The sequence below is a fragment of the Stegastes partitus genome, unplaced genomic scaffold, assembly GCF_000690725.1.
Source record: "Stegastes partitus isolate 25-593 unplaced genomic scaffold, Stegastes_partitus-1.0.2 Scaffold1508, whole genome shotgun sequence".
Taxonomy (NCBI): Eukaryota; Metazoa; Chordata; class Actinopteri; family Pomacentridae; genus Stegastes; species Stegastes partitus.
This window is the reverse complement of record NW_007579239.1, coordinates 54,375-78,227: the sequence shown is the minus strand read 5'-3', so window position 1 is coordinate 78,227 and position 23,853 is coordinate 54,375. Positions and strand designations below refer to the sequence as shown.

Sequence of the window (23,853 nt, the reverse complement as noted above, 5' to 3'; positions counted from 1 at the left end):
GCGGTGTATAGATAATGGATGGATGGATGGATGGATGGATGGATGTGTTCTCTACTGAGATTATTTTTTTTCTTGATGCAGCTTCAGCCTCAGTCTTGCAACATATCCTGTGTGTAACCACCAAGTGCATATTTCAGATCTCCTTTGCTGGAGCGCACTTGAAACATTAAAATCCCATTTTTACCTTGGTAACACATTCATTTAGTGTTTATATGATGTTATCCTGAGCAAAGTAAGCAGTCAACACCACGACTAAGTGTTTCCACATCGAAACTACCCTGTACTGACGGCTTGTTTAAAAAACACACGTTTACATTTCTGATCCTTAAATCAAAGGCCCACTGAAAGGCATTTTTATTTACTTCAATCTGAAATTAAAACCACAGTGTGCCATAGATAATTTCCAATTTTGTCTAAATAATCAGTAGAAACTGCGTATGTGCTATTTAGGAGCTAACGAGATAATTGAGGGAGCACTGCTCAGCAAATGGTTAATTTGATTCGCTCAACACATGCAGCCGCCCGTCTTGGGATGCAGGCTGCAGGGACCGGCATGATGTACTGACGACCTCTGGCAGTGCATTACTTTTCATCTAGGATTAGACTGTGACTCTTCTGGGTCTTTTATTAAATAATTGGACTGTTTACAGCGGCGGCATCGAGTCTCTTTGTCTCCGTGCCAGCGAGTCCTGGCCGTTAAAAGTCTCGTGGCTCCGTGACAGGGTCGTCTGTCACAATATTATTGCAATTCAGCAGCCGAGCGACACTCGGGAGACTTGGCACCGCGAGGGTGTTTAAACAGTGGCAGGTGTCTCTTTCCTCGGATAAATATCCTGGGAGGGCTGCAGTGAAAGATAAAGACAAATATATAATAAAGTGAAATTTATTTGCCCCGTTCAAGTGCTGTGAACAGCATTGGATTTTGCTGCAGTGTGAAGCCGTATAACAAAATCCAGTTTATTTACTTATTTGAAAGTGTCAGAAAATGCATTTGCTTTTTTCCGAACAGAGAGATTTACAAGACAGGTGCGATCTACAGCACAAACAACAGCTTTCCTGAGGGGCCTCTTTTACATAAGGTTCACACGCACAGACTTTCTGCTTCCAACAAGGTCTAAGCAATGATTAAAGGTTAATAGAAATCCATCTTGAATTGTCAGTCATTTACAAGCTTAATTGTCTTTCTCTGACCACACTTGTCACCTTTGTATTCAATAGTTTATTAGATAGATATTAATTATAACGAGGTGCAGCGTCTCCGGCTTCCTCTGCTCTTGCCTTTGGTGTGTGCTGACACCAAAGTAACCAGCAGTGCATGTAGAGCCCAGCGCCCAGCCCAGCAGGCAAAACAGCGAGCAGCAGAGAGGAGGTGAAGGTGACATGAAAAAAAAAAAAAAAGAAAGAAAAGGCAGCAAGGTGTAGATGAGCGAGAAGTATTAATGACCAGGAGCCTGAAGACAAGGAGCCGGATAAGACGGTAGTTGGTGCGTGTGATTGTGAATGAGGTGAGAGCGGTGAAGACGGGAACTGTTTCAAAGAACAGTGGAGAAAACTGTGGTCTGAGGAGCAGGTGAATAAGTGTAACCTTGCTTTGGGCGGCTCAGGGGGGGATGCATGGATGAATTTTGATGAGATTGGGAAATTTAAAGTGAACTTAAAAGTCCATTGAAGCTTAAGTACGTTGTCCTTGTGTCTGAATGGTCTGTCGATCAGCAGCTTGGTTCAGAAGCAGCGAGTCTGAAAATCGCTTAATAGCAAATTACCATTTCAGCACTTAGAAGATGCCAAGATTTCACACTTTTTGCAGGATTTAAATAGATATGAACCATAAAAAAAGTGTGCCGGAAAATGAAAGAACAGGGCTGGTTATGTTCTATGTTTTTTGGAAGTGCCAGTAAATGGATCCTGCTGTACTGTACTATATGTGCATCCAAAGCCTGATACAGTCCGTAGTTCAACAACTATAAAACCGACATCAGTGAGATACACTGTTCCAGCTAATGACCTGATGTTTCTTAGAAAGAACGTCATCAAAAACCTGATAGAGCATCTGATGTGCATTAATCTGCAGCCAAAAATAGTTCACTCCAAATGCACTATATCATCTTTTTTGAGTAACATTTGCCCAAAAATGCGGTGCCCTTTTAGCTTTATTTAAAATTAAACCATCGATTACATCCTCTATAAATATGAAAAGGTTCAGGGCCGCGAGCAACAGAAATGGAAGGCAAGATTAAGCAATTGGTTTTAGTCTTTTCATGGCATTTATTTAGGAAAAATATAGACTAAAACCAGATTCATCGCTTAAACTCCTCTTTATTTTACTGGATCATACGTTGTCACATGCTGATATCCCATAGTGCAACATACAGATGTTACTGTTTGTTTATTTGTAGAATGGTAATTGCTGATCACCTAATGATCTGTGCAGAAACCTCCAGACCTGCAAGCACCGGTGGTTCTCTTTCCATCACTAAATCTAACATCAAAATGTATGAAGTCATGGTTCCGTAAGGAGCCTGGGATAAAAGTATCAGTGTAATAGCATGTGCTCTGTGGGGAATCCTTCATTAGCTGTAGACCCACCAGCTGACATGGAACAGGCAGTATTATTCTGCCCGAGAAGGCTGGATGGATGAGGGGATATCATGATTTATTTACACACAAGTCACACTGGGGCCTGCCACACAAGTCTACGTGTCCTGAATTTACACAGTGACGATTAGTGGATACACTCCCTCTTATGTAGAGATCTGTAATCCTTTAGTGAGTATTAGTATCAGTGTTGGGCAAGATACCTGCAAAGTATACTGAGCTATGCTAGCAGTTACTGTACAGAGATTACATTCAGACTCCACTGAGTTTGTCTCCTCAGAAATACTCGTTCAGACGTAACCTGTGTGGATGCTTCCGCTCCGCTTGATCAGTAGAAGAGCTTTGCTACTGACAGCTATTTGTTGTGACTCCGCTTCCCAACACTGCTTTGTATTGCAGTTGTAATGTGTACTATTGTGAGATATTCTGTGTTTTTGTCTTTAGTATGAGTCAAGCTCCAATGTGCATGTCCCATAATGCAACTCGATAACATCTTTTCAACTTGGTGAACATACTTGTTGTTCATACGTCACACCTCCAGTTAGCAGCAAAGGCTTTTCTATTCAAAATATGTTGTCTCATTTAACCCTGTGAGTGGGTTCTGGATGTTTTTTCTTTAGCTAGAGGTAGAGAGAACTCAGAAATGCTCATTTATGCAGTAGGACACAGTTAAAAAGACATCAATTCTAACCGTAGAAAGAGCTTTCACCATGCTGATTGGACGACAACATGCTGACAGCTTGCTCGTCTGTATACTGTTGCCATGCTGCATTTATGTTACTGCTGATGAGCGTTTAATTGAGTGATATTGAAGTCTTTCTTGCTGTCTCCTACCTGCTCTGTGTAAACACCTGCAGCCTGCAGTTCACCAACGTTGTCACATTTTTGTTGTAGCTGAGTTAAACATGGCTCCTCCATTGTGATAAGAAGCACAGATTATTATTATTTTTTTGCTTCTTACGGGATCCGGTTCGGGCAATTGCTTTGTTTTTTGATGATTTTTTATGTCAGGCTTATATAATAGGATGATTTTGAAGAAATATCACCATTTGAAGCTTACTTTTGGTAATTTTTCTTGACGATACGTTACACATTACATTCGTGGACTGTCTGAACGTTGAAGATCTGATGATTGTGCCGTGATAAATGGTGTAATTATGGATTTCAAACCCACCGGTGGGTTTTGGGTTTCAGCTGAAAGACTAAATGCACTACTGGCACTTCAACTAATATTTCCAAAAAAGGATTAAGAGAAGAAGAAAAATGTTTCATACAAATGATTGCAGTATAAAGTTCTCCACACAGTCAGACAAGAAACTGGCTCAACCGTAACTCAAAATCAAGTCAATTTGGCACTTGTATTTATAGATACATTATACATTTATTTATGCACTCACTTAGCCTTCAGATAGATGTTCTTTTAAGTAGAATAAGCCTTGTACTGAGCTCTTAAATCTTTTGTGAATAAGGGCCTTGTGATCTTTCTATTTAGAGAACCTTCTGATCATCTGGATGACTAAGTGGTAGCAACAGAAAAACTACAAAGACGTGTCAATATTAATATTGCCTTTTAAAATATATCACAGCTACACGCTTGGTATGTGTGACTCATTTCTTTCTGTGATGAAAGCAAGTTGCAGAATACAAATGTATCAGGTATAGAGATATATAAATATATCCCTAAAAATTCTGCCAACCTTTGGACATAATTTATCCTCTTTCATCTTTTCAAAAGCCTTTTGCAAACTTTTCTGCATTACAAGTATTTGGACTGGCTTTGGTGCTGCTACCGTCATAAGGACATAATCCTCTTTTACCCAATAAAATAGCAATGTCTGAACTTTATTTAAAGAAAGTCATTTTTACAAAATGCATGAAGTAAAAAAAAAAAAACATCTCCTCGAATTTGCCCTTGACTTTAAACACAGTGCTGCTCTGATTGAGGGTTTTGTCAAACTGTATCACTTGTGTCAAATCTGAGATACCCCTCGACATGCTGACTGTAATTAGTTCCAAGATTAATCCGCGGAAGCTTGGTCAAATGTGGCCTTCTCCCACAGTGCTCTCGAAATAAAGGCTAGCTACGGATAATCAAATAATAGGTGAATATCAATGGAAGGACCAAATCACTTTAGTCCCCAGCTCCCCTATGCAATTATTTCCTATTCACATTAATTATTGCTAACAGATGACACTAATGACTTTGAGAGGAAGCTGTCCATGACAACCTTGCGAACGATCAATGCTATTTTAAACGGGGTCACAACACTTGACACCTTTGGGTCCCTCTGATTGGAAATGGCACCGATGCACACAGCATCTGTGGCGTGCCAGTGAGTACAGTGCCAGAGGGCCGAGTGACAGACTTGGCTTTCTACGCAAGTCCTTCCACAAATATGTGGACCTGTGAACCATGAAATGAAAACATCAAACAGTGGTCTCCAGCAATAAAGAAACCATCTAAAGCACACATTTAATTATATTTAATGTCTTTCACTTAATTAAAATGATTAAAAATCAACATCAAATATGACCCAATTATCCGAGTCCATCTTTTACTCCGTGTAATAATCAGAATAAGAGGAAGATGTTTTAATTTGTGTAAGAAATAAGCTCTGCGTCAAGCAGCGCTATTTACGACGCAAATTTCAAACAGAGAAACACAGTCAAGGAGCTCCGAACTACGTTTTGGCTTGAGATTATTGAGCGATTTATAAACAAGCTTTAACTCTTATAGTGTTTTAACTTGCACGTGAAACAGCAAGTGTGCAGTTTGTAGAGATTGGTTGTCTAACCTGCGCTTCTGTTTTGTTGACAAGGTGCGGAACTGGAGACAGCATTCATGACGTATTTTTAAAAATTGATTATTTATTAGTGAAACTAAATAATGTAGCAGCAAATAAATGTATGAGAGATTACATCGTTTCTGCCTTGAGATAGTTTTGCAAACCTTTTCAGGCTCATAACAATGTTAGGGTTTTAAATCCACTTATTCTGATATTTCAAGTATAGAAATGTTAAGCCAGTTCTCCAAATTCCACTGACAACTTGTGCACGGAAAATACTGAACTCTTGGTGTTGATTCTTTACTTGTTTTGGTTTTACCAGTTCCTCCTCCACATTCTGGTCAGTGGAGTAATCAGCGTCATTACCGAGCCACACACTGAAAAAATGATTTGTTGGATTTACTTAAAACAGCTATGTCAACTTTTTCCACGAAACTGAGTTATGTTGGAATTAATTTAACAGTATAATTAATACGGCAAAAACTAATTTGGACTAGGTTTTTATCACCAACACAAACATGTTAATTAAGTTTAGTATAGGTGCCTTTAATTAATTCAACAACTCACAAAGTTCACTTTTTTCAGTGTATGGTTCAACGTTTACCTCAAATGATCCCTTCAGAATTAAGCACCATTTACGGCAGCAAACCATTAAAAAAAATGGTTGTGTCAAAATCTCAAAGGATCTAGCTGTATCTTTAAAGATAAAAAGCACTTTACTGTCTATCAGGAAACCAATCATTCAAGAAGCTACTGCTTCAGATATAGAGCTGGGAGTCTTCTCCAGAATATCTGTCTGATTAAATATTCAGTAAATGCTCTGTAAAGGCTTTTCGGAATTTCCTTCCAAAGCAGCGTGTCTGTATCACTTCATCTTTAATACAAACGTTTTGCATTAGCTACAAACATTTTATACAAAGTGTTTATCAAAAGTCTGTTTTTTCCTGCTATCAGACATCATGGTTTCACGGCATTATCAGAACTCACATATTAGAACATGTAAATAAAGGACTCTACAGTTAATGATGATATCAGGAATGATTTGAGTCAAAAAAAAAAAAAAAAAAAGACTCTACAGTTAATGATGATATCAGGAATGATTTGAGTCAAAAAAAAAACAACACTATGTTGATTTTGGTTCATTCGGTAGTTCTTGTGACCGACACAAGAGCGTCATCACCTAACGCTCATTATTCATTGCGCAGTTCCATTTGAGATATAAATGAACAGCGGAGACACTGAGAGGCTCCCAGCTCAGTTAATAGCCTCCCTTCATGTCAGAACAGAGGCATTGTTTTCAAATGTCTCACTTGCCAGCTCCCCCAGCTCATGGTGTACCTGCAAGACCAGACAAAGATGAAAACACGCTGCCTTTTAAAACAGGAGCCATCTAACTGCTGGAGTGGAAAATGTCATTCCACTCCTCAATTAGCCTTTGGATGGAAAGAGACAGCTATGTATCCAGCATATCGATTCTCCGAGACCTGTGACAGAGACAAATGGAGAGCCGTTGGGCATTCTCATAGGCTGTGTATATAATTCAGACTGCAGAGAGAATCCGTTGAATATAATGTCAGGAATTAGGTGGATGAACAAACGTTGAGTTCACCGGTGTCACTGTGAGCAGTAATTACAACATCTGTCAGTGTAAAATAAATTAATTGTACAATATGCAAATATGTCTCCTCTTGTCAGTTCTGTGCCGGTGACGACTTCTAATGACATGTTTTGTCATTTAGTGCAATGATTTCATGATGATTGTAGGTTTTTACTAATGCATTCATCTTTTTGTAGTATTTCCTTAATTCCTGTTGATTGATGGCTTGTTTTATTCTTTTCCAGGAGGTCCAAAGAAATGGAAAAGCAGGTATTCCTCCAGGAAGATGGCCCAGCTTACTGAGCCTCACATGCCCACGCAGCAGTGGTAGCGGCAGTGGCAGTGAGCTGTCACTATCCAGTGCTTGTAGCGAATACTCCAGTGGCTCCCACACCTGGGCAGAGGGACGGGGATTCTCCAAGCAGGTAGGTGGCATTCGCTTTTCACGCTTCCTCTTTTTGTTTGTCTTATAAGGAAGTTGTCAAAGCAAAGTATACGGGCACTTTCATTAATCGTAAATATCTCTCGTAATGCAGTGTGCCACAAGCCGGGACAAAAGGATGAGTACGGGTTCAGTATCCAGCAATCATTCAGCACCGTCTGAGCAAACAGAGCTGGGATGGAAGGAAGGCCACATTTTGAAAGGCCTGAAGCGTCTTCAAATGTGCAACTCCAAAGAGGCGTCCTCTCTTGCGTCTGTACCACATTGCAAAGATTGTATGACCTCAAATGAGGGCATATATTCTCTATATTCTCTGGGTGTAAAGTGTGGCCAGCAGGGGGCTACAGCCAAGCAAGTAGCTCTTGCAAGTAAACCCTTCAAGGCTGAAGCAGGGATTGCCACCCTCGACTCAGATGATGCAGATGATGACTCGCCTAAATTACCAAACAGGGAATCCAGTGACAAGCCAACGAAAGAACTTCTGTTCATGGACAAACTCTCCAATGTCTCTGGGGATGCTGACAAAAATGTTCAAGAAGACCCTGTGAAACTGTCAGGGAATTCTGGTCTTTTCCCCTCACCTGTCACAGACAACTTCTTGTTTTTGGAGGGCCCCACAGTAAAACCTGGTGTGAGCCCAACTGATAGCCTTACACATCTAGAGGACATAAACAAGGACTCACTAGAAAAACACAAAGGCATAAAGTTCAGTGACAGAAACAATAACCAGGAAAGGTCCACTGACCGCAAATCCAGACTTGATTATGTCAAAAGACAACAGGGTAGACTTCCCATCAAGCAAGTGGAAGCAGGGACAAGTGACATGAGCTCATCTCTTCAGAATACTGCAACAAGAGCTCTCAGTTGTGTGAATGAAGCCAGGCAGCGCAGCTCTTCAATGGAGGTTCCTCATTGCAGAGACCAGGCCATTCAAACTGGAGGGGAAGGTCAGGAGTACACCATCTCAGATTCTCCACAGAGGAAACCGAAATCCCAGCTTTGTGACTCAGCAAGGAAAGCTTTCATTCTGCGGAGCAAGAGTGCAGATGGAGGACAAGAACAACCGAAGCATACACATTCTCCTCTACACCAAAAGCTTATCAAGGGCCACAGGTCAAAAGGGCAGTCAAACCCGAACCCTACAGGGCAAAGTGTCCCAAGTAAGAGGACAAATCCCAGCAAACCACATGGGTCAAGCAAGGGCACATTATCTAAGGCTGAGGCGGAGGAGGAAACTGAAATATCAACAAGTTCCAAGTCTCTTGAGAGCGTGCCACAGCGCTCTCCACTTGCTTCCCCTGTGAAACATTCAAAGACATTTAAGTCGACAGGGATCAATGAATCCTCAAAGAGTCCAACAAAATCGTCTTTGCCTATCACTAGAGTACAATCAAGCAGTGACTCTGTGGAAGAGAGCATCTATGACAACTTACCCTGCTCTCCACGAAAACAACGACGCCAGGACCAGCACTGTGATGCTTCCCATTCAGAACACAGGTCTCCATCCCCACCGCTACCCCCAGGTCGAAGTGCTTCTCTTCTGCTTAGACCTAGTTGTGACAGTTTAACAAAAGATCAAAAATCAGCAAGTCAGGCTCAAAGCTCTACGACTGGGAAGATAACATCAAGCACTAACAAGACGCAATCAAATCAGCTTTCTTTACAGCCTCAACAATCCAACGCCACAAAAGACTGTCAACATGCAGCCTCTCAAGTTGCTGCTGAAGGGAAATCACTGAAAGACACTCCTGCCAAAATCTACCATACCCAATCATCTAAGATACCACCTGTCCCAATTCAAGAATCACAAGCTTCAGAGTCAGCCCAGTTATCTGTAGACAGGCAGGCTGCCATATGCTATAATGAAAATGGTGCTCCTTCTATATTGCCAAGTCAGAGCATCTTGCAAAGATCCCAACAGAGCATTAGTGAGCCAAAACTTTCAGAAGTCTTGCCTCCGGCATATTCTAATGTTTACTACCATGGGATTGCCAATAATCCCCAGTCTTCCACCTCAAGAGCTGTAAAAAGGACTCTTCCCGTGAATGCTAAATCTCATGAGGCAATCGCTGGACAAGAAACAAATACTTTCCTCATTTTTGGAAGACAAAACAAAGAGGATACTGCAAGAAGTGTCCAAACCTTTCAAACTTTTACATGTGATCCGCATATGATACATGAATGTGGTGCACATGACAAAGGTCGCAGGAAGATTGAGACTCGCTGTAACTCACTAGATTCTGAGCCGTCTGTTCAGCCTGTTGCGTCAGATAGCGGTGTGATGTTAGACTGGGGATTCGACGAGGAAGGTTGGCTGTTCAAACGATCTGTGTCTGTGTCAACCAGACCTCCTCTTAAACCAGTCCTGGGCATGAATGGGGCCAAGGCTCGCAGTCAAAGCTTTGGTGCGCGTTACATGGACAGACCAAGCTTCAACAGATCTGGAAAAGTCCGCACTCAGATCAAAACACACTCAGGGAGCTCCTTGAACTCTCTCGGTGATGTCCTACCAGGAAGTATGAGTTGCTCCAGTAGCTACCACTGTCCGATGAATCGATCCCTTTTGAACAACTTCTTGATTGAAGAGGGACTGGCAGTTCCCTCCCATTTGGGATCCTCAAGTGAAAGACTTCAAAGTCTTAAACTCCAGAGAGAGCAAGCCAGACGCCTTCAGATTGAGCAGCAGTTTTCAAGCGCTTTCGGGGAGCCAGTTTCTGAAGAACCAGAGAGACAAAGTACTATAACTACAATTGAAGAAAAAGTGATGCTTGGCATAGAGGAGAACCTGCATAAGTCTCAGGAACAGGAGAGAAGCGTTGAAGTGAAGCAAAAATCTGGCTCGAGTTTAGCAAATTGGTTTGGTTTTCGGAAGAGTAAGCTTCCTGCCCCGAGCAGCAAGAAGACCGATCCGCCAAAAGTAAAGGAAGACAAGAGGGAGCAAAAGATTACATCACTGCTGAGTGGAAAGCAAACCAAGTCTGACAAAAAGAGAGACAGAAGAAAAAGTGATGGAAAAGATAGGTAAGAAATTCAATAAATCAGTAATGAATGCCATCTTTAACTCTGTTGCGCTTAACTTAATAACTGTAGTTTTGAGGTCTTTACTGCCATTCACAGCTCCGGCTTCAAACAGTGGATTTATAGAGTTTTCCGGTCTCAGATGACATGGTTAATTTTTTATTAAATTGTCTCAGACACATTTATCAGTCTCCTTAGCCCTGAGACCTGTGCAGACACATTTTGCACAGAGGATCACAGCCAGGTTTCAATAGATAGGAGGGTAATTTATCAGCCGAATCACCCTGGGCATTTTGAGTCAATATCAGAGGATCTCAGTATGTAGCGCCTTCTTGACAAACTGTTTTCTTTTAGCTCTGTGGGGAGAAGAGAGTCTCATGATGCGGTGCGGGCATGCATTTCAATGCCCTGCCCAGGAATGTCCCTGAGTGAGATACAAGGACATACTGACATCATCGGGGACCCCAAGGTAAATACACCATCAACCATCAACCAGCAGGAAGGTGTTTTATTGATATACAGTCAGTTTTACTTCTACTCATTACGTCACAAAAGCTGCACCAGGAAAACACCTTGTAAATGTGAGCATAAATGGAACGGAAACGGCAGTCAGTTGTTTTGATTTTACTGCACAGTAATGACAAAGTAATCCACCAGGAATGTGTGCTTGCATTTATGTGATTGCTGCAGAGTCTTGCTGGATGAGGTTGCAAAACATTGTGAGCTAATTCTACCAACTGTGCCTCAAACTCACACTTACACACAGTTTCATCATCTCATCTTTTATTACTAATCATTGTTTGAAGACTTTCACATTTGCTTTTGTGTCCAGAATCTTACCATAGCAGTCTAAAGTGTGCATCACACAGTTATTATGTCAAGTCTTTAAAACTACCCAGAAGCTAATAAGAGTGTCTTTTATACCAGTCAGTTAAACTACAGGTAGACTGTAGTTTATTTTATCATTATTTAAAGTTCAAACCCTGTGAAATAGTCTACATACATGATCAGACACAACATAAAAACCACTTTCCAAATATTGTCCCCCTTGTGCCACCCAAACAATTATGATCCATTAGGGTATGAATACAGGGTGTCTTACATTGTCCTGGTGTGTCTGGCACTGGGATGTTGGCTTCAGTGCTGGTTGAGGCCTCCATGGCATGTTCCAAAGCACCCCACAATAATCAACTGGATTGAAATCCTGCTAGCATCAGACTATTCCAACAATGTGGCTTCTTTGTTCCTCAAGCCATTCCTCAGCAATTTTTGCAGAGCGGCGCATTGTCCTGCTGGGGAATGCCACTGCCATTAGGGGATGCCTTTCCACTGAGTGTTCTTAGTCTGCAGCAATGTTTAGGTGGGTGGTACATGTCAAAACAACATTCACATGAATGCCAGGACCCAGTATTTCGCAGCAGATCGTTGTGTTGTATTGAAATGAGCAATCTTATTCATTTGACCTGGCAACCTTCCTCCTACTTTCAAATTCTCAAGAACGTGTGGAGCATGTCTCAGTGCCACACAACATTCACAAGACAGGTTGTTAACGACGTCAGTGGAGAGAACATAGGAGGAAAATAAGCTTAGAGGCCAAACATTCATGTATTAGTCACATTTTGATTCTCATTGTGAAGGTCAGGTGTTTAGTGCCACAAGGATTAGTACCTACAGTATGATAAGGCAAGAACCAAACAATTTGCACATGAATAGGATGAAGGAATATTATGTTAACTTCTTTTTTGTCCTTTCCAAAAAAAATACAAAGATGCAGATGATGAACCGAAGAGCTGATAGTGAAAACGGATCCACAGTGAAGAGCCCCACTCAAGACGCCGTAATAGGTCAGAGTTTTTCTATTTCTGTTGTGTCACAGTCAAATAGTAATGGACCCCTCTTAAACATGGTGCCTGTAACACTTAAATAAGCTATCGTAGTAGCAATGACAGCTGTGTCCTTGTAAGCATGATAGCATTAAGGTTTTATCTGTGCTTGCCATTTTGCAGTTTGCAGACAGAAGTGAAGACCAAATATGAAAGATATGTGTAAGTCCTGAACGTGATGAATGTGCTATGCGCAGTCGACGGACATGCAAAGTGACAAATATTGTCAGTCTTTGTTTTTCTCCACCATATTTATGTTCACTTTTATTTGTTCTGCCTCTGCATTTCTTTATTGTTTCTGGTGGCAGTTTGAAATGGAGCAAATAGGAACCATTTCACCACAGTCTTTAATGTGGATATTGTATGCGGGCTTGACCACTCATCTTCACAGATTCATGCACTGAAAATTTGCATGCACAGGCTCATCCAAAATTGGATAAACCTGTTCACCCATCTGGGGACCTACGCTTCCTCCTGACCGTGTTTAGTAGAAGTAGTGAACTCATAAATGACTTTAGTTGTCTTTCTGTGGCCAACACTATGTCTGGACAGCTCTCTTCTTACAAACACAGTGTAAAGATGGAGTGAAGATGGAGTTGTGCTCTTCAGAGGGCCTAAAAATTCAACCCTAGCGGCACACAGTTGGACAAACAATGCTGCTATTGCTGCTTGACTGATAGCTTTTCTTAAATATTTCATATTAAATATAGCATTTTTTCCAACTGGCATTGTTCTGCGATGGCAATGTTGGCTGGTTCGTCAATTGAGCACGCCTTGACTGAAATATCTGACGAATTATTGTGGAGCTTGCCATTAATTTGTTGTACAGCTGTTCATGGTGCACAGGCGATGACTCCTACTGACTTTGGTGATCCCCAGACTTTACCTTGAGCGCCACCAGAAGATCACTTTCCACTGCTGTTGCTTGTCGTCCTCTCTTAACCAGTCAGCATTTGTGTTTTCCGACTTTTTTTCCTCCCCTGAAAACATTCCTGAAAGAGGTTGAACATGGAGAGTTCCTGGCTCTGGCCAATAATAATAATGCCTAGACGATCTATTGAAATGATTTTGGAAAGTAGAAGACTTTTCCAGCAGGTTATCTTTTTTGTTTTTTTTTAATTTAAAAACAGCTATTTGACAGATCGCCATGAAACATTTATATAGCCACTATAATAAATTGTGCTGACTTTGATTCTTTGAATTTTCACTCACCAACAGATCAAAATTTAAAGTTTTACAGAAATGTGTTTTTAAACTTAATACTTACACAGCTACATAACCATCAGCTTTAGTTGTACTCAGCATAGTTAATGTCTACCTGATACCTGCTGAAGATATAGAAGCCTATTGTGCAAGTACAGCCATCCCAGATGAAGAAATACTTGTCAATGTCTTTTCTTGATTGCGTCTTTGCTGTCAGTTGTCAAATAAAGGTTGCAAAGAAAACCATAAAAAAAACAATTTTAAACATTGTTGCCAAATACAGATAGTACTTCTTGAGCACTGTTGCTCATCAGGTGTGTTCAGATCAGAATTGAGTGTCCAGTTCTGATTATAAAATGAATTTATGCTTCGTTTCCACCTGCCTGTTTTGGATTTTGTCTAAATTTTTGGCCCAGAAAGTGTTGAGAATATGCCAGAACACTGTAGCTCCACTAGCTTTGGTCTGTTGGGCTTCTCACTCAGTGGCATTTTGGTGCAGATATAATCTCTCGCTTCCACCAAGCCAGACACATTAGCATTTTTAAGCACCATCTAAATTCTGGCTTGACACTTGCTATTGAGCTGAAACCAGAGGTGGCAATCTGATTTTTAAAAAAGAGAGCGAGAGGAAGACAGAAACAGAGAGTGGAAAGGTGAAAGTGGACGAGAAATAAAACTTTACTTGGTTGGTACTTACTTCATAGTGGTCACTTCCTAAATTAAAAACAGCCGCTTATTAAACTTTTCACATCGCCCAGGTGGAGGAGTGGTGACAGACCCTGCTGAAATTTCAGTGGCCAGAGTGACACCATCGGCAAGCCGCTGCAAATATCAAGCATGTTTGATACGGACGGACGCCTGCCCTCGGGGGTTAATCACCTCATTAAAATTTCAGCACTGCACCAGCTAAGCACGATCATTCAGGCCACTACTGAGTGAATTAACTTTGCCTTCAGCTGTGAGCTGAATTATACTATCCAGGCTTGGCACAAACTTGTTGGGCCTGATGTAGAGTTGCAGTTTTCAACTTAATGCATAAAAAGACAAACAAAAACGTGCACGGCGCAAACAAAACTAAAAACAGGTTGGCAGGTCTGCGCAGTACTTTTCTGGCATTTTAAGTCAGCAGTCTTAACTGTTGTCTGATTAGTTATGTCTCGTTAAATTAAATGTCTTATCGTAAAGTTAAACTAAAACAGAGCTCCATGTTTTTTTTAACTTTTACAAGACACTCTCCTGTTTAACTTACACGTCTTGTGCGCTGCTTTGAGAGGAAAAACTGTTAGAAAGCTAAAAGAAAGTTAAACCTGCAGTGTGAAATGTTTGTCTCCACCCTCTGGCAGTGGCAGTAATTACACAAACTAGTCGCCGTCAGTCACTTTATTTTTTAATCCTGTTTCTTAATGCTGAATGTAATTTGCTGGTGTCTTGACAGGCTTAATCAGTGTCACGTGAGCTCATTTTGAAAGGGCTGGAATGTAGAAAAGCATTGATTTAGATGTAAAAGTCCTGCACTCTGTTGCCTATATCCAATCAAATAATGACACCACTGCAAGCTGCTGGTTTTTTCTTTTATTCTCGTAGAGCACTGACAGCAGCTTCAGTGTCTTTTAAGGCTGAGTAATTCATTGATTTCAAATTAAAATTGCAATTTGAAACAATACAATTAGCAAGTCGCAGTTGAGGATACGCAAGATGTGGCTATTAAATAAATTGAAATAACGCCGTAATTCAGCTTTATTTAACTGGAGAAAACTGACACTTTTAGGGGTTGTGCGTGCCCATCGATTAATGTACACTGTGTGGTTCAGGCATGACCTCTTTATTTATTACAGCTCATACTGGGCTTTAAACTGCCGTGTCAGTGATTATACCAGCTAACGGTGTGACAGTCGCACATCTGATGGCGTCTCATGTGATAACGGTCCATCACATGTTTTAAATACAGCAAATATTGAACTGGAGCCTGAAATAAAATAATTCTGTCGCAAATTAAAGCGCAATATCGGTCGGAAAAATCACCATTAGACTTTCTTCCCGTAAACTTTCAGCCGTAGTGTCTATGCAAGTCTACACAGCGTCGTGTTTTCGAGCACAGAGTTGTAGGTCACCTGCATTTTGGCAGCCCAGCAAACAATCAGTGCAGTTACGCCTAAAGCTGGAGAAAATAGATTTGAGGGGATTTTAGTGATAATGCTAAGAATTAATTATTCAGAATGGGGTGATGTTTGTGATTTCAGACGGACTGATGTGTTTTCTCATCACTGAACACTGACGACAGCTTCACTGGAGAGATATTCTCCCCTCCAGGCTTTGTTTGTGCATTTTTTTTTACTGAGCTGCAGGGATATTTTTCTTGGTGTCTGGCTAATATGTAGAAACATGTCTCTGACTTGGTCACCTTTGTACTCGCGGCTGACAAGTAAGATTGTCTCCTTTGTTTTCAAATGCAAGCTGAGATTCACGAACGAGGTGCCCTTTGAGCTCATCGCAGCGTTGTGACCTATGAAGACGTGAGCGTGGATTTGTTAAATTTATGCCCTTAATTAAATCCTGTCTTGTTAAAGACAACCAACTACGCAACAAGTCTGTCCTATTATTCTCTCTCATACGCGATGCCGCTTTAAATGCACACATCAGACGTTTACTGCTGCAGTGTTTTCTTGCGACGTCAAGCTGTTATTGACTGAGCTTGGCACAACACGGCGCGCGTGTGAGGAGGACAACAACCTCACCGTCCATGTTACGGGCTCGTTGAGACCAATCACTTTCTCCTCCTCTGTGATTCTGTCTTTCCAGGGAGGACTGTGTCGCAGCACCTCTCGTTAAAGTCCAACTTAGGACCAAACTAATCAATAATATATCTGTTACGCGGCTCCACAATTCAGCCGTTTGTTTTTGTTAACCACAGGACAAATAGCGATTTGACCGAGTCAGTGTCAGATACTTAAAGGTCATTTTTAATTCTAGAACGCTGCGGGAGATAACAGTAATGGGTGTTAGTGGAGATGCCAGGCTGAGGCCATAACTCCTAATAAGACCATTACACACTAGTGCGATGCTTTCTGTGCTGAATAGAGTGAACTTTAAATATGATGCAGCTTCATATTTATCTGTAGTATTTTTTTATCTTTACCCTGTATACTATTGACTGTTTTTGGCATTGCATGACTTGTAATGTGACAATTTGAGAAGCTCAGTTAATCTAAGCACTCTAGCTTAAAATCAGGAGCAGAAAAAAGTGAATAAAATGAGCTTGTAGAACCCCAGAAGAGGGTTTCGGTGTCTCATGCGTGCATGTCTTAATTAATAAAGGGGGAGCAGCTGTTGCCTTAGTTCCAGTGTGTGGCTGCCTACAGGTTCTTCCTAAAGGCTACATAATAAAAAAGAAGAGCCTGCATGACAACAGCTTGAGGAAATCTCTTCTCATTTTGTGGAATGGATGTCTAATGTGATATATTTTTGTTTTTGGGGTTCCTGTAATGTACTGGAAGATTTGTTTTGAAACACTAATGATTCTCTGATGGAAATGTGGCTGAACATTCATGTAGATGATACAAATCCTCCATATTTAAAATGTACAAAGCAACTCTGATCTAATGCATAATTCTGGATGTCAGACTGCCAATTCCGCATCTTTTAATGTTTTAGCAACAGGACAAACACCATAACTGCGTGTGTTTGACAGTTATGCTTGCGGTATTGCAGGTAAAATACACACGTTTGCGGTGTATTTGGATTTCATGTCATGTGCCATTACGTGCATTTCATATCCACTATGTGACCAATGCATGCAAGCAGTCACACACCCATTAAACAACATCTGTAATACCAAGCAGTGGTTCAAGTGGGCTTGATTTGCGTTGGCCGAGTCATTCACTGTAGAAGCGCTGTGGTGTAATTAGCAAAGAAATCGTTACCCTGCCTATATATAATTGGATTGTACTGAAGAACCATTTTTCGACTCGGCTTTTAAGAGAAAGCCGTCGCCAAATAAGATGGTGAAAGATTGGATAGAAAACAACAGACTAGCCATCTGTTGCACGTCTGCTTTTAAATGACCAAAACACCAGGATCAGCAGCTTAGACGCTCAAACAAACAGTCGGGATAACGTGGCAGGAATAACAAGGAGACACGGGGGAAACAATTATACGATTCTGCCGAGAAGATCCATTATTATTGATTGATAAAGCTGGCCTCAGTGGCCAGTGAAGGTTATTTTACTGATCCACAGCATCAGTTATCATTTCTACAACTTAATGAGAAAGATTTTATTAAGTGACACAGTTTTCTACAGATTTTCTTTGGAGAGTCACAGTTAGCTACAGGACAGATGATGAACATCGGGCCAATCAGTGATTATGTGAATGTACAGTACGCATATTTCAAAGGTTACCGTAGCGCCACTTCAACCATCGTTGCCCTGTTGTGTCATTCCGATTGTGCTCCCTTTCTTTCCCCCTCTGTCCTGAGCCACTTCAGCTGTTCTCCTTGTGCCGCAGGCTCCGGCTGCAAGATGCGAACGTTGGACAGTGGGATCGGGACCATCCCCCTTCCTGAATCCTGTTCCTTCTTCTCCTCCATCCTGCACTTCCTCCCCAAATCCTCATCAACCCCAGAACAGTCCCTCAGTCCTCCCAGTGTCCCCGGCTCCTCCAGCGAGGATGTGTCTCCTTCCCCATTACCCCGGTGGAGAATCCCCTCCAGCTTTAAGGACAGCAGCCATGCGGGGGTGCCGAACTCCCTGTCCGACTCCTCCATGACCCATATCCAGTCAGTGCCTTTCCCCACTGTGGCCTTCCTCCAGCCCATCCAACCCCCGTCTGAACCCATTATGACCTCTGCCAGTGTGTGTGATACGCAGAGCAGGCTACCCAGACCACCACCAGGTACAGTAAAGTGACAAAAGTTCCAGCTCTGACCTTTGGAGTGCTGCAGTAAAGATGATGCTAGTTGGGTTGTTTTTTCCTCTTAGCAGTGTGGACTCAAGCAAAAACACTTGAGGGGTTCAGTGCCAATGCGGGCCAAATCACAAAAAATCCAAAGTTGAGTTTTATGTTTTTTTGATAAGTGTTTGTGGTCTACTAGTTCGTGGCAAAGTGGTCCAACCAACAGCCCACTAGTAATGTCACAATGAGACTTTGAAGTTTGGTCCATAATGGTTTTGAAAATTTAGTGGCAAACAGGACCAAGCCACAAGAATCGCTGATCATCATATCGCGGGTAGGTGGACGGGTTTACGATTCAAGATGGTGGACAGTGCGACCTCAAGTGTCGTGAAAACTCAACTCGTAGGTAAAATAAAAACTTAATTAACCACCATCAAGCATCTGTTTCTACCCCATGGTCCTCAAACGTACCTCTAGTTCCTTATGATGTAAACTCTTCCATGCTGTTTAGCAAGACAAACCTTGAATCGTTTTTTTCTCAAAAAGTGCAAAATGTGGTATGGCCCGCTTTGGCACCCAGCAAAAGGAAAGGCAAAATTAAAACCTAAATAAGTCATCACAAAGTAGCTGTTTCTATCTCTGGACAGTGTTGAAATATCTTTGGATGCATATGACTGTTTTTTGTTTTGTTGTTTTTTTTTAGCAATACAAAATTTCGACCCCTTTTTTTTCAGAAACTAGTAAATGTGGTTTGACCCACTTTGACTCAAACCCCCTCACTTACAACACTTACACTGAACCTTTGTTACTCTTCCGGGAGGTTTGCTGGTATGAGTATTCCAGAAACTAGCCTTCTTCACCTTATCTTAAAGGTTTTGTAAGAAATAAGTATCATGTTAATACGCCAAAGGTCCTTTTGTCTGGATTTGACAGGAAGTATATGTACTACTTTTCGAATTTCATTTTGCATGTAAGTAGGCTTTATGATAAAAGGGATCTTTCTGTATAGGCTATTGTAAAAAAAAAAAGAAACATACAGTCTTCATTCATGATATTTATGACTCAGTTCCTTTACAAAAGACCCATCCAGTGTTAATATTACTGGAGCAATTCATTCATTATTCTTTATCTGCTGGAAGGAGCACTCAGCACGCTCTTACACGAGGAAATGTATTTCCCGAAGACCCACTCAACGTTCATCCACGTGTTCTCCACGGCGAAATTGAGGAAGCAAAATTCAATACATAGCTTTGTATGAGAACAGCAACAATGGACTACAGAAAGCAGACGCAATCACGGTGTGTCATTACAACAACCGGAGCCTTTATCACGGCACTGATAGCTTTCATGTAGGAAGGCACACTGTCGACATGTTTTGCTCAGTATGCTAATCACACAGCGTGCGTTGAAGAAATCACTCAGGTAGTCAGGTTCTCTATTTCAGACAGACACAGATGAAAGCAGGCGGACATTTCTGGGGAGTAACTGTTGATTTTGACAGCGGAGACGACAGCTGTTGCTGGTGGATTTTATCAGGTGAAGGCGGTTCACTGACAGTGTTAATGACAGTGACTTAACTTACACACTTGGACGAGCAAACAGTTCAGATTTATGCTTTATTTGTTCTTATTTCTGAATATGTTTCAGTTCCAGAGAAAGAACTCACATGAGGAGTAGGAGTCAGGTTATATTCTCTCCTCTCTTAGAACAGTGAACGTCCTGCTGTTGGATACGTGGTGAAGGAGGGAGGAGACACAGTATCATTTAAAAAACATTTTCAGTCAGTCTCTCCACATTTATAGCGTTGCATTGCAGCACAGTAGCGCATTAAAATGTATAATAGTCCACAGCACATAATATACTAGTCTCTCAGTAAAACTGTAAAATCCCAACATTCTGGCCTTTTCTTTTCTATTACGTTCACAACACATAAAGCACATAAAGACAGCAACAAAGTCTGCAGAGTGGTGCTGGGAGGGTGGAGGTGGCGTAAATCACAGGACATTCACCCCAACTGGAGGCTGGACCTGAGTTCTTTGTGTTTTTGTGTTGTTTTTACATTTTGTTGTGTCTTCACTCACTGTTTTCAGTCAGTTTTAGTCACTTTTTTGAGTCATTTTCACTTCCTGTTTTGGTTTTCATTTGCTGTTTTTGGTCACTGTTTTCAGTTTCTGTTTTCAGTTTCTGTTTTAAGTCATTTTCAATTAGTGTGTTCATTTATTTTCTGTCTCTGTCTTAGACCACTGTTTTTAGTTATTATGTGTATATGTTATGAAAACCATTTGGGTAAACTTAGACAGCAGAACTACTTTGCTTAGTGTAGGAAAAGATAGTAATTTGGGCTAAATAGTAACCACAAAGTTTAAATTTTACAACTTTTTTGGTGAAACTAATACATTTTGCACTGTGGACCACCATAGCAATTACCCAATTTTCTGCACTTTGGGTTTTAGGAAAGAAAAGTACCACAAATTGTTAAGTAACAAATGAAAATAGATAGATAGATAGATAGATAGATAGATAGATAGATAGATAGATAGATAGATAGATAGATAGATAGATAGATAGATAGATAGATAGATTCTTGTAATTCTACGTTTGTAGGGTTAGTTTTTTGGTGAAATGCATATTTAAATGTTTGTCTCTGAGGGACATCACAAACAGTCAGTGCTGTCCTTCTGTCTGTTTAATTTAAGAATCCCAAACTGTCACTACTTATCTGAAAAACTAAACACTTGTCTTCATTGGCGAGGTGGTTGTCAGAACTATAAATGTGTCATCTTTCCAGATGTCAGCTCGGGCTCCTTTAGTGTCACTTAGATCTGCCGCCACTTTGAATTCAGAACGATAATCCGGCTCTGCTTGAAGACGTCAAATGTCAGCCTGTCGGTGTCACGCAGTTCTCCCAACTTCACGTTTGAGTCCTCTTCTTGACAGCAGAGAGAAGTCTGGTTGCACAGTAAACCTCAAAAAATGAGTTTCATTTTGTACTTTTTCCAGGTGGAATGGAACCAAAGAAGTTGACCTATATCAAATCGAAAACACGAGCCACTCCGAGCCAACAGAAAGAACAGACGAGACTTCAGCTTGCCAACTGTAAGACGCCATGGAACAGATTAATTTAAGTGACACAATTGGGAAAACTTTAGGCCAAAAACGAAGTTATGTTCTGTGCCCACTTTTTCCCCAATCAGTTTGTTTTTCCAGCTTTCATATTTTCATGGGCGAACTATGATTTAGGCTCACATACAGAAACCCTTCTTGCCAGAATAGTAAAAGCACTGCAGAAATTATTTCGAGGTCACTCTAGAAGTCAGTGACTCAGCTTACCTAAAAGCCCGACTAAATTAATTTACAAAAGTCTGCTGAGCCATTCAGACAGATGGGTTTTGAAGGGGAGTGGCAGCTTTGCACATTTTTAAATGATACTGTGTTCAAATTAACATGACAACTTGAAAACTTACAGGGATTTTTAGGAACTAAAATCAAGGTCGCAGTTTTTTCCAAATGTGAAAAAAAAACATGCTCGTACTCTTTTTGGACACTGAAGAGCAAAATTGGCAAGATGAAACTAAAGCAGACAGTTGGACTGGACAGGAGTCTTGCCAGACGTATTTAAACTTTACCTTTCAAAAGTGTCGCTGTAGCTGGCAGCTATATAGCTGGTGTGATAATTTTCACGTTGTAAAACAATTTTTAGATTTTGCCTTAAAACTACAATTTACTTTAAAAGCCATTTCCATCCCCACTGAGCAGAAAGCAAAGTTAATGGTGGCAACATACACACATGACTAGCAAGTTTCCCAAACATCATTTGCATCTTACTACAGTACATTAACGCTGGCATTTGCAACGTGTGTGTGTGTGTGTGTGTGTGTGTGTGTGTGTGTGTGTGTTGTAAGATGTGCCTGTGGGTTGAAGAAATAGCGACAGGTTATGAGCCATCGCAACACATTCAAAATGCACTTAAAAATTCATGACTTCCTTTTTATTTATACAAAAATACATTCATATAAATGTTTAATACTCTTTACAACCCGTTTCCGGTATTCTTGCGGCGACCTCATGTGTTGCATGAATCAGGCCGAGCGTCAGTTTAACTTGGACAGTTGACTTATGTGGGAAAGTGATACAGCTTCACATCAAGATGCAGCGAAGCTTGTTGCTGTAGTATCGTCTCCTGATGCAATCAAACCACAAATTGTCCTCCTATTTGCATTTAAACCACAGTTCCTCCCCATGTAATGTACCATACAGGGTGCGCAGTAATCAGTGGAAAGAGCTGCTGACCTCCTTTTGTTTACGTGCAATATTTAACATACACACAACGCATTGCTTAACCAGAGAAAGCCCAGTCTGGAAGGTAGTTCATCACCTTCAAAAGCCACGTTCTAAATATTGTAGCATGTAAAGCCATTTCTACCAGTGTGTCCTGCTTTTCTTTTTACTGATGTCTCATTTTGGATATTGTTTGTGTAGCACACTGCCGCAGGATCTCACTCTTTTCTTCCATTTCAGAGTTTCTGAAGCTGAATGAGTCGAGCTGAAGCAAGGAATCAAGCAATCGGTTGGATTTATCGCTCTGCCACACATGGAGGATCCCTAAATCCCACAGCTTGGACACTGTGTCTTTGTATCGGGATGAAACACTCAGAACTGGACAACGAGTGAGCTTGGCATTTTAGGCTTCCACCTGTGCTCAGTGTTGTGTTAAGATACTGAGAAGCCTTTCAGGTGTAGCAACAAACCTTCTGGCAGCCATTTTGGAGGTCTGCACCTCGCTGGCATCAGCCCTGAGCTGCTGATTGAATTTCGAAATCTACAATTCTGCTGTGTCCCCCGAACATACACAGACGTGGTTCATTTTTACAACCAACAGTTGTACAAAACATACATGTAACACATTTTTAAAATATTTTGACAGGCTATCATAGCACCGTAAGAGCTCCATGTAATTCAAACACATCTGATATTATCTAACACAGTGGGTCCCCTTAGTGACCAGCAACTCTATTTTCACGTAGTCATCATATCAAGCTTCACTTGTTAAGCTAATTGCAGCCAAACTACAAAATCAAAGCAGGACAGGACAGTTGTCAGTGTTTATGGTCAGAGCTGCAATCACAGAATAAATTATACTCAGATAAATAGATGTACTGTCACCTAAACAATCAGTGACTAGTGTAGTAATGTTGTTGCAATTCTAACAATAATTATAATTACATTGGGTTACAACAAAATACTTTTTTGAAGGTGTCTAGGATTTTTTTAAACTGATTTAGGACATTTTTGCAAATCTGAATCCAAAAATGACATCTACTTTTCTGTGTCAGGTCAGGTTTTTATGGCAACTTGATTTTAAAAAATTGATTTTACCACTAAATCGATTAGATTTTTTGACATTAGCGATTGATTTAATCTAGTATTTCTCATCTGAAA

General features: G+C 40.9%; 1 protein-coding gene across 2 annotated transcripts in view; it reads left to right on the top strand.

Annotated features, from left to right (window-relative positions):
* LOC103370984 (nck-associated protein 5-like) overlaps positions 1 to 23,609 on the top strand; it is a 78,422-nt gene extending 54,813 nt beyond the window's left edge. Inside the window, exons 8-14 of one of the 2 annotated variants that reach the window (XM_008300186.1) lie at positions 7,224 to 7,403; positions 7,515 to 10,441; positions 10,793 to 10,907; positions 12,207 to 12,282; positions 18,028 to 18,414; positions 21,415 to 21,510; positions 22,933 to 23,609. In XM_008300186.1, coding sequence (XP_008298408.1) covers positions 7,224 to 7,403; positions 7,515 to 10,441; positions 10,793 to 10,907; positions 12,207 to 12,282; positions 18,028 to 18,414; positions 21,415 to 21,510; positions 22,933 to 22,934 — 3,783 coding nt within the window. In that variant the 3' untranslated portion in view covers positions 22,935 to 23,609. The remainder of the gene's footprint in view (positions 1 to 7,223; positions 7,404 to 7,514; positions 10,442 to 10,792; positions 10,908 to 12,206; positions 12,283 to 18,027; positions 18,415 to 21,414; positions 21,511 to 22,932) is intronic. The other variant, XM_008300187.1, reaches the window with a different exon arrangement.
* Positions 23,610 to 23,853: the final 244 nt, after the last annotated feature.